Consider the following 16,070-nt stretch of genomic DNA (forward strand, 5'->3'; position numbering starts at 1 on the left):
TAATATACTAGAATGAGGAGGTATTCCATACCATATAAATACAAACATGTTTAGTTTTGCTGATAGTAATTAAATTTGTCAATTATTATTGTGTAGCGCGAGGCATGTGGGTTACCAGTTCTCAAAAAATCGTATTAGCATAAACCAGTATTAATCTCTTAGTAGATAGTTACGAGAAAGCAAATAATTTCCAGGTAGTTGGCAATAGCAGCGAACATAAACGTGTGTTGGCATCGATGATACTGTCTTATGAGATCCAACATAAGTAGGGTACTTTGTTTTGGTATTTTTAAGCTTTGCGTAAGTTGGTTTTTAGAAGGCTGTCGATCGTGAAGTTGCGTATTTGGGTTTGGTGGAAGGTTAATATGGTAAGATTCGTTTTTTGTTTTTAATTGGTATGTGCTTATTTTCCGAAGTTTGAGTAGGTAATTAATTATTAGTGCATAAAATAAACAGCAAGTGATGTATTTCATAAACAGTTGTTTCACCCACCAAATTAAGGTTAAGGTTATTCACTTGTTGGGTTGACATAAATACTTTATTATTTGACAGGGTCAGAATCAGTCCGGCGGTGGAGGAACTGGAGGAGATAAGAGAGATGACAAGGATAAAAAGAAGAAATATGAGCCTCCTATTCCTACACGTGTTGGTAAAAAACGGAGGAGGACAAAAGGCCCAGATGCAGCCATGAAATTACCTCAGGGTAAAATTGTCATTAACTTTGATATTTAATCTTTGAATATTTAATATCGTCATCTTCAGAATGATTTTAAAGACGTTGATTTTAACAACTTTGTGATGCATAAGTTTCGTGATTGTATTACATACACACAGTAAATATATTATATACGATTATTTAATGACCATGTACAGAAGAACCTTGAATGTTGATTAGGATGTCAGGCTAGGTTGTTAAGGAGAGGACAGTAGCGGGGGAATAGAATAGGATTTATTTGCATTCCATATATCCTTTGTATGCCTAAGTCAAGGATGTAGAACATGTCACCACAAATACAATACTTGTTTCTAATACAAATATAAATTATATAGTTATGACTGCAATTTAGATTCAACTACTGTATTACTGCAAAAATAATTGAACAAGAAAGCATAACCACTATTGCTTACATGTAGTTATAACAGCTGAAAATATTTGATTGAGATAATTCTTTGGAGTAAAAATAGTGAGATAGGAGATACTCATTTATTGCTGCTTCAACTTCTTTATACCTTGATCCAGAAGCAAGAAGTCATCTTGTCTAATATAATTGATATAATATATTGACACTTTATTAGTAATAACTACAAATGAGAATGGGTTGTGTCCTACCTCTCTTCCTTGATATTGTGTAATGTGTGTAACTGCTTGTAGCAAATATAATATAATGTGATGCTTAAAAATATTGCAGATCACTGTTCTGGTCAACCTTAAATTGTTTGGAGTGTTCATATTTGTGTTTAAATTTATTTTTCTTTGTAATTAAATGCATTCATTTTAAAAAAAAATATCATTGAACAAGTTCAGGTTAGTTATAAATGGTTGCTTAAATTTTCAGTGACACCACATACAAGATGTCGCCTGAAACTTCTGAAATTGGAACGAATCAAAGATTATCTTCTCATGGAGGAGGAATTTATTCGTAATCAGGAGAGACTTAAACCTCAGGAAGAAAAGATTGAGGTAATTTATTGCATATTTTAGAATATGTGGAAGTTATACATAATTTTTAACTTATTAGCTGTGCATTATATTTTCATTGTTTTGCTTAAAATGTAATTTTAAGGTAACTAATTATGTGGGTTAAGGTATTATGTATATATGAGAATAAAAATTACCAACACATCATTCAGATACTCAATATTATATCTACAAAACACTTGCAATCTTATAACTATTTAAAACTGAGAAATCTTGCCACAAATGTCAAATCACACTCAAAATAAAATTGTCAACAGCATGTGACTTTATATGCTACTTAAAACTCTTCACATTATGTGACCACTATACAGATATATAGAATGTATTTTTACAGCCATAAATGAACTGGCATTCAAATAAAGTAACGGCATAAGGCTTAATAATTTACACATTGTCTATAAACTTTTACACTGAGTACTTACTTATGGTCCTTTGTAATGCAGTTTTATGTTTTGTTAAAGCCTTAATCTATATTCTGTTTGTGTATTTTGGAAAGATTTGTTAGACCATTTGCAGGCATGTTACTATTGTTTGGTATTGTGGAAATTTCAACTTTGATATATACTTATGATGGTGGCCACACATAGGTAGTTACACAAGAGTTGCAGTGATGGGCATTGCTATTAGCAGTGTTAAATTGTGGGGTTCTGCTACCAGTGTTAGTTTCGTTGCATAAAAGAAATTCTTAGTATGTGAAAGAAAACATCTGGAACTGATTTTCTTATACTTGTAATTGAATTAGCGTATGGTTATTTAAATGTGTATTTTCGACTCTGTTTGTAGAAAGGCACATTTCCAAAAGTGAAAGTATAACGTTAAAAAAATTACTTCATTTTGATTTCTTTGAGTAATTGACAGTATGTTTATTTGCAGGAAGAGAGATCCAAAGTAGATGATCTGAGAGGGACACCCATGTCTGTGGGAACTTTGGAGGAAATTATTGATGACAATCATGCCATTGTTTCCACTTCTGTTGGAAGTGAACATTATGTCAGTATCCTTTCTTTTGTTGATAAAGATCAGTTAGAGCCTGGCTGTTCTGTATTGCTGAATCATAAGGTGAGCTTGTTAAAATCTTTGATTATTTTTTAGTCTGGATAAAACTCATATGATCAGGTCAGATACTGTTGTGACATTCACATTATTATGACAGTTGACAAATAATGGGACTGATTATTTCAATAAATAAATAAATGTGTATGTATGTAATCACTAACCTTTAATGATTGAAGACAGTCAGATATTTTCTCAAGAAACTTATCTGTGTGTAGACATTCTTGAAAATATTTATAGTTTTGTAATAATGGACTTTGTATATAAAGGTCAGATACACATAAGCATCATAATTGATTGTGATTAAGTGCTTTTGAGCATTACTTTACTGTGTGTAAACAAAGAGTTGGTACTGGTTTGTTCTGACAGGTACATGCAGTGGTTGGTGTTTTATCAGATGATACAGACCCTATGGTCACTGTAATGAAGTTAGAGAAAGCTCCCCAAGAAACATATGCTGATATTGGAGGTAGGTGGAACTGTATAAGGGTTGGGTGTTAAGTAAAATATTCTCCACTAGTTTCTGTGATAGTTTGTGCATTTGATTTTAATTTCTTGGGTAAAAATGTGAAAAGTACAAACCATAATGTGGACATTCTCTTAAGGACTAACAAAAAAATTGATCCAGAAATAAATAAAGATAAAACTACATACATGAGCTTTCAAAGAACTAAAATCAGCAGCAGTGTCAAAACTGTGTATGATAAATCATTTGAAAAGTTTAATAGTTTTAGGTATCTAGGAATGACAGTAACATTACTAATAAGTTTAATGATGTAATTAAAAGAAATACTTATTATTAACTACTCAGTTCAAATTTGTCATCCTGCCAACATTCCAAAACACCAAAGATCAATGTAACATGGTTGTCATCTGTTTTTTATGGTTATGAAACATTGTTACTTTGAGGAAAGAGCATAAATTACAGGTATATGAAAATAAAATGCTCAGGAAAATGTTTGGATAATAAGAGGGTAAGTTGTACATAAAACAAAACAATTTTCTGTTTTTAAAAAAGAAGACTTCCATCTTAAAGTTATAAAGGTCTACATTACTGTAAATTGAAGCAAGTATTGCCACGTATTACACTAAATTAAGCAAACCAACTGGCTGACTCATTTTTAGCATCTTTGAATTTCCTGGTGTCTTTTAAGGCTTGGGTTACAGAAGTTCAGAGATATATCCATTTATTTCCTCTTACTCTAAAACAGGTTCAACCATTGTGAATAGACAGTACACAACTCATTTTCAGAATATTGAGAATATATACTTTTGTGTTGTGATGATGAGAAATATTTTGAAATTGTTTATAGTGTCAGCTGTTTTTGTTTGAAGTTCAGAATTGTGCAGCCAAACTTTATGATAAATATATTTTGTTGGATCTGGTGAATATATTTTTTGCTTAATTGAAAATCATACAACAGACATCTAATTCCTTGACTGACATTCATATTACATATTTTCTTCCACTTTGTTATTCCTGTGAAGGTTTGGATACACAAATTCAAGAGATTAAAGAATCTGTAGAGCTCCCTCTTACCCATCCAGAATATTATGAAGAAATGGGTATTAAACCTCCCAAAGGAGTTATTCTCTACGGTCCACCAGGTACTGGAAAAACTTTGCTGGCTAAAGCAGTCGCCAACCAAACCTCAGCCACATTCCTTAGAGTTGTTGGTTCAGAACTAATTCAAAAATATTTGGTAAGTACTCATAGCATATGCACATCATGCATTAATGGCATGCCATTTTGTGGCAGCTGTTAAACATATACCATGATTCTTTTCTTTGCCATGAACATAACTTTCACATTGTTTCTGTGTTAGTGCTTACATTCATCAAAGAAGTGTCATTCAGAAACTTGTAGGCTTGTCTACCATCTCCCACCATACTAAATTTAATATGTTTAGTGTAGTTCATTGGTTATCATTGTGTTTAGGTTACTGACATTTATACTCTGATTATGAAACCAAAGTGACATAATAGATGATTTAAAATAACACATTGCTTGTATTTCTAGGGAGATGGGCCTAAGCTGGTCAGAGAACTGTTTAGAGTTGCAGAAGAACATGCTCCTTCCATTGTATTTATTGACGAGATAGATGCTGTTGGAACGAAACGCTACGATTCAAATTCTGGTGGTGAGCGTGAAATTCAGAGAACCATGTTGGAGTTACTGAACCAGTTGGATGGGTTTGATTCTCGAGGAGATGTTAAGGTAAGAAAGTGTAGTTGAAAACAGCTAAACATGTATAATAATAAGTATCATCTTTTCACTACAGTTTCACTTCATGTCTTATATTCAGATCACTTCAGATGACGTGTTTCAGGTTATAAATACATCTTCAGGCTGTTATATCCTTTCTCTTATTACTGCATTGTTGTTAACTCTGGAGTTCTGATTGTGTAAATTGCTATTAAAAATAATTTACCTGGAAGTTTCATCACTTCACTGTGTTCAACATAAAAGTATTTAATTAAAACTGGAGGATAAAAATGGTTGCTGGCAAGTACCAGTCATAACAAATGCATATCTAATTACAACTGTGTGGCTCTCCAGAATATAGTGTTATTTATGTTATTTATTAGAATTTTTTAGAATTTTTCTCAATATGATGCTGCTGTATAATCTTATATTTAATATTACATTATTAATAAATAGACTCAGAATTTTAATATTAATGTTAAAATGTTTGTTCTATATAATTTATTACAAGGTTGTAATGGCTACCAACCGAATAGAAACTTTGGATCCGGCTTTGATAAGGCCTGGACGAATTGACAGGAAGATTGAATTCCCACTGCCAGATGAGAAAACAAAACGTCGCATCTTCAACATCCATACGTCACGTATGACTTTGGCTCAAGATGTAAATCTGACAGAGCTTATCATGTCCAAGGATGATCTCTCTGGGGCTGATATTAAGGTGAGATTTTTATTCATAATGTAATGGTAGCTAATAATCCTTTGAAAATGTGGAAAAGTTTAGGTATTTGTGGATTATACCAGTAAATCAAAATGGCATTCACAATATAAGTAACTCTAATAAGAAGCCTCTTTGGAGACCTAGGAATGCATGGGAGGATAATTTTAAAATGTGAATATTATCATGTTACCTTTAAAGACTTATAGCATAAGCATGCTGTATCAGTATGTTTATGGCATGGCTCCTAGAGCATTAAACCTCATACCACTGTGTACGATTGTCCTCAACAGTACCCTGAAGTATTTACTTTATCTGACCATGCATATGCCAGTCATGCAGATCTATTTGCAACATTGTCAGCATGTGTTACTGATGTGGGACATTCATAACTAAGCAGTAAGCCTCCATTGACCCAAATGTTACTTTAATATTTCATAAGTTCTGTTTGTATCACATCAGAAAACAGTGTTATTTATTTTAGTAACTTTTTCAGGCAATCTGTACAGAAGCAGGTCTGATGGCTCTGCGAGAAAGACGGATGAAGGTAACAAACGAGGATTTTCGGAAGTCTAAGGAAAGTGTTCTTTATAGGAAGAAAGAAGGTACTCCAGAAGGTCTTTATTTATAAAGTGAATAGAAAGGTTCTTCAATTTTCACAATACATACCTTCACTTGGAAAAAAAAAGCAGGAAATACATAAATTTGCTGTGGGCTTCACTCACTTAAATTTTTTCCAACGCAGTAAAACACTTAAAATAAATTAAAGTAAACATTTTTATTCAAATACTGTTACTAAATGTATTAATTCACTTTAGTGAGAATATATACAACTGAAATTATCCAGGCCTTCTCTGTCATATTAAAGAAATATATTAAATACCTAAGTCCTAATTTATCCTTCCCGTTGATTCCTTTGGTGTCGCACTCCATTCGTTTAGCAAATGGGAATTGTCCTTTTCTATTTTGTCTAGTGCATTTCTTATATAATCTCTTTGATTACCAATAATGTCTGACATTGATTTTGTAACGACGATTCCTTTGTGATCCTGAATTTTAGTAGGATTTGTCTGACACAACTGACACATGCCTACTGAAGTTTTCTCTAAAGAAGTGTTTAATACACTAACTGCAGAATCAGTGGCCATCTCCGTATGATGAATGATTGTGCTGGAATAAAGAACATGAATTGTAATTTAAAAAATACTTGGTACTGATGTGCGTACAGGGTCTCTATTTATCGAACTCCCGATCCTCACAAAGTTTTTGCTCTCCCACACACTAGTTTTAGTACTTTGAATTTTCCTCCTTTGGAATGTGGAAAGTATGTCACTACATGTAAACAGTAACTTACACATCTGTATTCAAAACTGCTCATGCGCAGTTGTTCAATGATATATGGTGTGGGCCCTGATGATGACCTTTGAAACAATGGTAAACTTCTATCAGACTGCGTAGCTTACAACCCAGAAGGTACTCACCACTGTGAGAACCTCAAATCCTGCTTTCATAAAACAGGTTCAGTGCTGGAAAAACTGGATAAAAGGGATGAGTGAAACTAACATGTTCTGACTTAAGTGAAATTACATGGTACTAATGCTCGATTAAATATAAGCCATAAAAGTCTTTGTTCCATTTAGATACTTATTGTGACATATATTACGGAGCTCAACTCATGCTGCAACAGAATTGTTCAAGTTTCGGCCTACCAAATTACAGTAGTATAAAATATTTCCCCCTGGCATGAAGCAAGGATATAGTATTTGCAGGCTGTTTCAACCCTTCAAGCTAACCATAATTGTAATTATTTCCATATGCCATTAAAACAGCATAATTAAATAATAAAGAAAAAGCCAAGAAATGAGGCAACACAAACTCAAATAGCTCATAAGTACAAGGCACAATGGCTTTGTCTGCTGGCTCTGTGTAAGTGTGGTAAACATTACAAGCTATCAACACAGACACCTGCAACACATGCCAAAGTGAGGAGTTTGCATGTATGTTCTCATGTAGGTTTCAGTCACTCTTTTTCAATCTTAACCTGATAACAGCTTATTTACTATTTATCAAGTCCAGTGCTGGGCTCACCTTAAGGCACCTTTTAAATAACCCAATGATAATGCAGCTTGGTATCCTTCAGCATATCCAGTGTCAAAACCTTTTTGAAAAACTGCATCCCTTCCAGCTGCTGCACCATCTCGAAAACCAGCCTGAAATCACCAGGGATCTGCTAACACCACACAAAGATTTGCCTCTTTTCTCTAGAACATTCTGTCTGTACAGGTTGTCCCAAAAAAAATTACTCAGTGCTGATGTTGCATACATATTATTCAGCCTGTATTTGTGACTGAAAAAGCATGGCATCTTTAACGTGTAGAGATGTTGACTAATATAAATTCGTGGTTGTCACCGTCATCTATAATTCTGATTATTTTCTTCTGCAAGAGGAAACCTTCATTGTTTTTGACTACCCAAACAAGATTATGACCACAACTTGAGCAAGCAATAAAAGCATGCTGAACCCACATTATCTAATCTATGTGAATTTTCCAGTTCAACTGGCAATCAATTAGGATCTTGCTATATAGACTGATCCCAGGCAGAGATTTATTACTGGTTGCAAATGTCATGAAGTAAACTTGAGGGGGGGGTTGTGCAACTAACGGGCTAGTTCAATTTCCTACTTGTTTATTGTACATTTCTGTGTAAGTAGAAAACTGCATTGTCCCTAAATTTTACGTAGAAAACTGAAGTGTATAATTAATCATAATACAGTTTTATTTTTTACTCCAAAATTCAATTTACCACAGGATGAAGTTAATCTTTTTACGAACCCTGCTGTTGAGGTTAGGAACGAAACGTAAATAGTTCAGTTGTATGAAAAGTTCTTATCGTACATTCGCAAGAGTTGTACACATTTTGTTCCAAGCACCGACATCAACGTCTATGCAGTTGTTTATACTGTCGTCAGCCATCGCAGAAATAAGAATATTAGTATGAAAACGTTTACTATTTACACCATCACAAATGTTACGACCAGAGATAACAATGAGAGTAAGCCTTGTCATAGACTTTATACTTTCCTTTAACCATAAAGAGGTTATGTACAGAACTGTGGGATTTAACATTTGTTATAATCTGTGGGTCTGATGACAAAGAGGTAGTTGTTACTAGTTTTGGGTTGCAATTATATATTTGTTTTTGGCAACAATGACTACAAATAAACCGGAGGAATCTGTGCGGAATGGAAATGATCAACTGTCAAGCTTGGAATCTAGCGAGCATAGGTGAGGGGAGTTTTTTTTACATCGGAAAGTGTGCATTTTATAAAATCTTGTTAATTTTAAACATATTGACATGCATTTCTTTGTGGCTTGGCACATTTTCAAGAGATAATGATTTTCATTTTGTGTTCAGAATTTTAGCACTTGCCAAAGGTTCAGGGAAAGGTATATCTGATAAAGATATCCAGAATGAGGTACCTGATCTCCGGCCAGACCAGCGTGCTAGCATCATAAATAAATTACTGGCACAGGTAATTTTATTTTGATATGAATAAAAGAATATAAAATACTGAAGTAAAAGAAAAAGATTTTTTTCTTTTACAGTTTTGAGCATGAATAGATACTTGTAATATTCATAGGCCCAAGCCAAGTATATAAAATATGTCATAGCACAAACACAGTATCTATTTCTAACAGAAACATAAATTGTATGATCTGAAGCTTTCATGGCAACCAAGTATATTGAATACTCAGGCTACCATCACTGTCAGGTGTGTTCTTTTATTATAATAATTTTATACAGATGTCTTTTCTCAAGTATTTTATAATTATCTGTTCTTCGTTCTAGGGATATTTTGATTTGTTTAATCAAGGTGGGACACTTCTATATAAGTTAAAAGATCCATCTAGGATCCAGAAGGTAAAAGGTGCAGATAATGAAGAGAAAATTGTGTACAGTATCATTGAAGAGGCTGGTAACAAGGGGATCTGGATTCGAGACATTAGATTCAAGTCCAACCTGATTCCTACACAGCTCAATAAGATATTGAAAATTCTTGAAAACAAGAAGTTAATTAAAGCTGTGAAGTCTGTGTCTGTAAGTATAATTTTAATTTTATCAGGTTTTCAAAGTATATTTATGATTAATGTCAGCCTGGAAATATTTAAATTGCTAAATCCTTTGTTCCAGAGGGTTTAAAACTTTTGCTTACAAGAGACATATATGCTGGGCTGTTGGTAGGCATTTAAGTTGCATTAAGCAAAAGGCAATAAGAAAAAAGAAACTCAGTAAGCTAAGAATTAAGAAGTTAAGAAAATTAATTGGAATCTGCAAAGAACTTTGACCATTTATTTCCTTTAAATGGTTCCAGCTGTATACAAGGGCTAGAGGAAATTATAAATTACTAATTACACAAATTATTAACATGTTTCTGAACAGCATTTACCTAAAAGGTTTTAGTAATGTTAATATTTGTAATTATTAAGGCACAAATAGACCTTATTTGAAGTTTGTAGATACGTTTATTTATGGAAATTAAAATGAATGTGTGGTGGCTTCCAGTAGCATGGTTTTCATGTCTGATTTAATTAAGTCTATTTGTTCAAGAATTAATAGGGGGTCAGAGATGCTCATGGATACATACACTTGATGATACCATAATCCTGTTTTATTATAACATATAAATAGACTGTAAATGATCTGCTAATAAAATATGGTAGTTAGGTGTTGCTATGCAATAATATATTTGGATGGAGAAACAATGATTCATTGGATGTCAGGACATTCTGATTTTTTTTAAAAAAAAGGTAGATATTGCAATAAAGTGTCACTGAATTATTTGGGTATTACTCTCAATTGTGTTGCAAACAACATAAATTAAGGAACGAGTAATTCATATGTGACTTTTCTTTCATACTCATAAATCATAATAGCATAAACTCTATCTAAGTTCTGTTGAACGACTTTAAAAAGGTACTCACACTGTTGAAGATGGTGGAATAAATGGTGAATGATTATAGATAAGAACACCCTTAAAAATTATGTGATACAACATAGGACAGACCTCGTTATTCTTATTAATGAAGGGATGCGCTATTGAAACTTCCCTGTGAACAATTAAGTGTCTAGTCTCAGCATTGTATGATAATGAAATAGCATTGCTTTATACCTAGCTGAATTACTTTGTAGTTTATATTTCTGAGGTCTGTTACTATCTCTATATGTGCCTCTGTATCATATTTATTTTCATTCATTTTTATAGGCCAGTAAAAAGAAAGTATACATGCTTTATAATTTGGAACCTGACAGAACAGTGACTGGAGGAGCCTGGTACTGTGATCAAGACTTTGAGGCTGAATTTGTGGATGTGCTCAATCAGCAGTGCTACAGGTTCTTGCATCAGAAACTAGAGGCTACCAGAGACTGCAAAGGAGGTCCCATTGCTGCTCGGAATATTTCATATGCATCATCCAAGGATGTGTGGAAGTATATAAGTGAACTTGGAATAAGTAAGGTAATTAATTTTTTCTGGCAAATGCATTACCTCATGTTTATAGCATTATTGTGTTTATCCTTATGGGATGATTATTTCTAAAGGAATACTGTATTTATTTTGGAATTTCTCATATTACTTTTTACTTCGTATTATTAATTAATGACTTATATAACTTTCTGTGTTATCACTTTGTAATGCTTTCCTCGGGACCAAAAATTTTAAATTGTATTTGTTATAAATTAATATTTTGGCACAGTTCAGTTTTAATTGTTCTGTTCTGTATTGATACATACAATCAGTAGTGTGATCATTAGCTCCAGTTTGTTGTAGATACCATTAAGATGCTTCTGATTTTTGTTTGTAACATTGAACTGGCAGAAATTTCATTCTGAAATTGTGTATATTAGAAAATGTTATTATCTTTGTAAAACAGATTGTATCAAGTTCCAATCCACAGGCGATTGTTATAATAATGTCACCAAAAAGCAGTGTTAGCAGGTTCCCTAGACCTGCTGCACAATTTTATATTTGATTCTTATACAGAGGTAACTTTAAGAGAGCTGTAACAAAATTGTTTCTAGGAGATTTTATTTTGTTTATGTAGAGTATACTGTGTTAGAAAAATGTGTAAGTATTTATGAAATGGAAGATTAACTTTAGATGGATTTACAGTTTTACTGGCCTTGGTTAGGTGCAATAATGAGGCAAAAACAGAGGCGAAAACTTGGTAAGGTTAATCAGTAAACAGGCTTGGGGTTGTGTCTCATTTGTTATTGAATAAAAATATTATATGCTGTGACTTCAAAATTTAAAATACTATAACCCTAATGTTTTATTGAAGGTCCAGTTGTCAGTAGAAGATATGGAGACAATTCTAGATACCCTTCTGTATGATGGCAAAGTTGAGAGATGTGTAACAACAGACGGGAGCCATTTGTATCGAGCTGTTGAGTCCTTACTGCCAGCACCAGGCATTGTCCGCATTCCTTGTGGAGTTTGTCCAGTGAGTATAGTAAGGACTCTGTTGTGTTTTGTTTAGCATCACTTATTATGTTATGGTTCTTTGCTATAAACATTTTGTACTTATATCATAATATCATATTTTATACAGTTATTCATAACAAAGTGATGTGATTACTCATGTCTTACAAAGTTTAAAATGAGTACCTTTATTAGTCAGTTCAAATACTTTTACCTACATGTATTATTTAATCTCTTTACTTATCATTTGATATGTAGTTCACTTACATATGATGTTGATCTCATAGAAAATTTATGATATAATTTAATTGAATCATATTAAATCATTTATTAGCCCATATTAAAATTCACAGGAGAACAATTTTTGGGCTTATTTCTGTTGTGGAGGTTTTAATGTGTTTGAGTAAGCATGCAGGAACTTAACCTGTTAAGAATAGTTGGTTGAAATCTGATCAGTGGTAGAGTCCACTTGTTTGTATAGTTAGACAATTTCCACTGCTTTTCATTTCAGGTTCTACGACACTGTAGCGATGTTGGATCTGTAAATCCTAAGAAATGTGTTTATATGAAGGAATGGTTAGAGTAAAATATTGTAATTTTTATTGGACAAATTTATCAATTATGGAACAAATTAAAGATATTTAATTACTTATCCTGTTTTATAAGAACTGCAAATGGTGATCCTGACAAGGAGAAATGGTATGAAAAGTGTATATATGAAATCTAATTAGAATGATTTTATTACTATAGGGTCTCTGTAGGGGTATTAAAGATTCCAAAGTTACAGAAACAATGCTGTGTGCAGGAATGTTTAAATTATACTTCATACTGTGAAAAGGCAACTATGTACCTCATATTTTGTCTGTAACCGGAGAAAATAGCCATAGAAGGCTATGAGATGCTAACACCTGTGTAGAGTTTTTCGAAACATTTAACCTAAAGGCTTTTAATCTGAGGGTACATGCAGCATGTCAGTGTGTTTTTGTGTGGATTGCATACATTTTTGTAATATATTGCCCTGTATAATGAAGTAAGTATTAATTTTAACAAAATTATTAATGAGAATAACAAATGAGTAATTTTGTGCAGATAATAATTGCGTACCATTTGAATTAGTATCCTATATTAACTTAATAGCATTCTTAATAAATTGCTGTGAAGTTTACATTGTCATTTATAACCTAGCAGTCAGTGAGTTCATAAGAAAGGGTGAATGTGATCTTAGGTTGTGAAAGATTGAGAACCCTTGGTTTAACTTGTTTATTCCCTTTACACGTTTTCGCCAATGGACGCTGCGCATGGAAATATTTAAATAAAGATTGTAACAGCCACATCTATCAACAGCGGAGTAGAGTTACTTGATGGAAATAAACACTGTTCACCAAAGATGTCGCGATTCGCCAAGAACCTCGCAATTCGGAGCGATGATAAACGGTTAAGTTGGTAATTTGCAGTGGTATTTTTTGTGATGTAAAGTTATCTGTGGTATGTATCGTTTTGTGCATGGTTGTGTAGGTTAAAGCGGTTTTTGTTCGGATCATTTATTTAGCTCGGCTTAAGAATGACTAAGATAAGGAAACAGAAGAGAAAGAAGCAATATCGTTATAGTGTTAACAGGAAGAAGAATAGGAGGACAAAACTTCCTTCCATAACGTGGTATGTAGCGTTCTTTTAGGTTATACCTGCATCGGGCAATCATTACAGAAATAGGATGGAACATTATTTGGAAAACTTTTTTTATTTCCATTATTTGCCACTCAGTTAACTTGAGCTATGCTGTTAAGCAAGGAGTGCTAAATTACTGTTCCGTCCTGTTGATTATAACAAACTCAATGCTTTTCTTACCTATGCCAAAATTCGATGTAACTCGTATTGAAACTTTGAAAATGTTTTACAACTATCAGAATGTGTAACAAACTCTGTACAAATCAGGCTTACATACGTCTTAACAAGTATACCCACATCCTGAAGATTATCAATATTAACTTTCTGTGATGAATGTTGATTTCTCAATGTTACCTTCCTTACTAGCAAAACATACATAACTGTACATTCATGCTACAGTTAAGTTCCAACTTCCAAACACTAAAGATCATCAGCTGTTTCTTTCCAAATTATGATTAGCATTAATTTAATTTTCAGTCCACAAGTAAAGAAAGCTTGGGAACAGACAAGAACTGTTGAGCAAAATTTAAATGACATGGGACTGGCATATGATTCAAACAAGGCACTTAAAATACCAAGTTCAAAGGAATTGCTGCTCCCAATGGAATGTGATGGAGAGAATATTAAATGTGATGAAGAGATAAGTGTTCCTATAAAAACATATGTTGCCAAGGGACTGGAGGAGGATGCTAAGGCTCCAAGGGTAAAGAACTTCAGACTGCCAAACAATCAAATTACTTGGCTGACATATCTCATGGATAAATATGAAGATGATTACAAGGTATGTTACAGTAATAAACTTTGAATTAGATTTAGGAATGCATTAAGCGTATTTCCCAACATAGCTAGTGGTTGTGGCCTCTTTCATTAGGGGACAATGCACAGTGGCAAACATACACTTGCACTCATTTTTCAATTTCTTTTTCTCCTGAAAATAATCTCTTCTAAAATAAATTATGTATGTATTGTGACATTCTTATGAATATATATTCCCATTGAACACGCATCCCAAAGAAAGGTACCAAAAGTGCAAAACGACATCATACTCCTTTCATATTATTTACTTCTGTGCAATCATACAATGATTACTTTATACATTAGTTGGTTGCCAGGGAATAAACCAGTGGTGGATGTAGATTATTTTATGCACTATAAAAACACTGATTAGAAATAGCAGTGAACATAAATAACTTCTGCACATTAAAAATAATCACAGTTTATAGCAGCCAGGCCACATGTAGATTTTATTATTTTATTTAAGTGGATCAGAACACATACCTAGTTACAGTCTTATACAACAAGAGGAAATGTACACCTAGTGTAATAATTGTGGCATGTTTACTATAATTTGACTTTAATGTGGGCAGGGTGCCTGGGTGAAGTAATCACAGAGGATTCCATCACATGGTTGCATGGCTGGCTGGGAATTCATCTGGTAATTGTAGTAACCAAGGTAGCCTAGGGATTCCCTACCCAGCCACTTTCATGTGCAGAAGCACATGTACGTCTTTGTGTAAAATGTACGTTGTTGTCCAGTTCTTACCAAAATTGTAGACAAATTGTAGTAAAACTTTGTATTATCATATTTCATAAAAACTATTCAGCTGTTTTTGATTTGTTACATCTGACCAAATAGGAAAACAGATAAACACTATGAAGCTGTCCCTAAAAAGTAGTTTTTCTTTTGCATTCATTTTGTAATTTGCAGGCAATGGCAAAGGATCCTAAAAACTATTACCAAGAGACGTGGAGGCAAATTCGAAACAAAATAAAGAAGTTTAAGAATATTCCAGAGCAGTATGACATGTACATGGAGTCTCGTAAGAAACAAAATTCAGTTAATAGTATTTTGTAATGTTCTTGAACACTTTTGTATAATAGAGTGAATTCCTTTTATGTTTGTTACTTGTTATGAATAAGTGTTTAAATCAGGATTCCATGTGATGTTTGGTAATTGACTGTTGGAAAGGATACACATTATTTCAGTGTGTGTGTTTAATAACAGTAATTAACATTTGAAGTGTTCAGGGGGACACTTATTCAGAATCTTGCCAGTAAAATGAGAACAACAGGCATGTTAACAGATGGGAAATCAAAACATGAGTATGAGAATATTAAGTATTAACAGAAAAAATGTTGGATGAAATTGAAGCTTGACTTGAATTATTGCACTGACTCTCCTTTCCTGTTCTAGCTGTAAAATCATCTCATTGAGCAAAGAGTGTAAAAACTTAATGTGGGCAGCCAG

At 33.2% G+C, this 16,070-nt stretch overlaps 4 protein-coding genes across 4 annotated transcripts; 3 read left to right on the plus strand and 1 right to left on the minus strand.

The window, feature by feature from the left end:
* Positions 1-219: 219 nt before the first annotated feature.
* On the plus strand, positions 220-6,518 carry Rpt2 (26S proteasome regulatory subunit Rpt2). Its single transcript, XM_022063880.2, has 9 exons — positions 220-368; positions 553-703; positions 1,557-1,681; positions 2,573-2,758; positions 3,122-3,221; positions 4,241-4,455; positions 4,773-4,970; positions 5,470-5,679; positions 6,173-6,518. The coding sequence occupies exons 1-9, from the start codon at positions 366-368 to the stop codon at positions 6,305-6,307; spliced, it is 1,323 nt and encodes a 440-aa protein (XP_021919572.1). The 5' UTR covers positions 220-365; the 3' UTR covers positions 6,308-6,518.
* LOC110829795 (uncharacterized) lies at positions 6,436-8,804 on the minus strand. The gene is made up of 3 exons (XM_022063885.2): positions 8,574-8,804; positions 7,765-7,886; positions 6,436-6,846 (listed from the first exon to the last, which is right to left on the minus strand). The coding sequence occupies exons 1-3, from the start codon at positions 8,802-8,804 to the stop codon at positions 6,567-6,569; spliced, it is 633 nt and encodes a 210-aa protein (XP_021919577.2). The 3' UTR covers positions 6,436-6,566.
* Positions 8,805-8,821: 17 nt separating this feature from the next.
* On the plus strand, positions 8,822-12,809 carry Polr3F (RNA polymerase III subunit F). Its single transcript, XM_022063882.2, has 6 exons — positions 8,822-8,963; positions 9,094-9,211; positions 9,529-9,777; positions 10,943-11,194; positions 12,018-12,179; positions 12,669-12,809. Exons 1-6 carry the CDS (start codon positions 8,887-8,889, stop codon positions 12,741-12,743), a joined length of 933 nt encoding a protein of 310 aa, XP_021919574.1. The 5' UTR covers positions 8,822-8,886; the 3' UTR covers positions 12,744-12,809.
* Positions 12,810-13,618: 809 nt separating this feature from the next.
* Positions 13,619-15,973, plus strand: LOC110829794 (nucleolar protein 16). Its single transcript, XM_022063883.2, has 3 exons — positions 13,619-13,813; positions 14,300-14,603; positions 15,531-15,973. Exons 1-3 carry the CDS (start codon positions 13,719-13,721, stop codon positions 15,675-15,677), a joined length of 546 nt encoding a protein of 181 aa, XP_021919575.1. The 5' UTR covers positions 13,619-13,718; the 3' UTR covers positions 15,678-15,973.
* Positions 15,974-16,070: the final 97 nt, after the last annotated feature.

The sequence above is a fragment of the Zootermopsis nevadensis genome, unplaced genomic scaffold (genome assembly GCF_977971745.1).
Source record: "Zootermopsis nevadensis isolate Lab colony 2312 unplaced genomic scaffold, Znev_1.0 Znev_ptg000008l, whole genome shotgun sequence".
NCBI lineage: Eukaryota > Metazoa > Arthropoda > Insecta > Blattodea > Termopsidae > Zootermopsis > Zootermopsis nevadensis.

Coding starts and splice junctions, on each gene's coding strand:
- Rpt2 (XM_022063880.2), top strand. Junction 3,222..4,240: donor AACATATGCTGATATTGGAG/GTAGGTGGAACT, acceptor ATTCCTGTGAAG/GTTTGGATACACAAATTCAA. Junction 5,680..6,172: donor TCTCTGGGGCTGATATTAAG/GTGAGATTTTTA, acceptor TAACTTTTTCAG/GCAATCTGTACAGAAGCAGG.
- LOC110829795 (XM_022063885.2), bottom strand. CDS start 8,804: ATGTTAAATCCCACAGTTCTGTACATAACCTCTTTATGGTTAAAGGAA. Junction 7,887..8,573: donor TGTGTACAACTCTTGCGAAT/GTACGATAAGAA, acceptor TGGTGATTTCAG/GCTGGTTTTCGAGATGGTGC. Junction 6,847..7,764: donor TATTTAAAAGGTGCCTTAAG/GTGAGCCCAGCA, acceptor TCTTTATTCCAG/CACAATCATTCATCATACGG.
- Polr3F (XM_022063882.2), top strand. CDS start 8,887: ATGACTACAAATAAACCGGAGGAATCTGTGCGGAATGGAAATGATCAA. Junction 11,195..12,017: donor GTGAACTTGGAATAAGTAAG/GTAATTAATTTT, acceptor GTTTTATTGAAG/GTCCAGTTGTCAGTAGAAGA. Junction 12,180..12,668: donor TTCCTTGTGGAGTTTGTCCA/GTGAGTATAGTA, acceptor TTTTCATTTCAG/GTTCTACGACACTGTAGCGA.
- LOC110829794 (XM_022063883.2), top strand. CDS start 13,719: ATGACTAAGATAAGGAAACAGAAGAGAAAGAAGCAATATCGTTATAGT. Junction 13,814..14,299: donor AAACTTCCTTCCATAACGTG/GTATGTAGCGTT, acceptor TTTAATTTTCAG/TCCACAAGTAAAGAAAGCTT. Junction 14,604..15,530: donor AATATGAAGATGATTACAAG/GTATGTTACAGT, acceptor TGTAATTTGCAG/GCAATGGCAAAGGATCCTAA.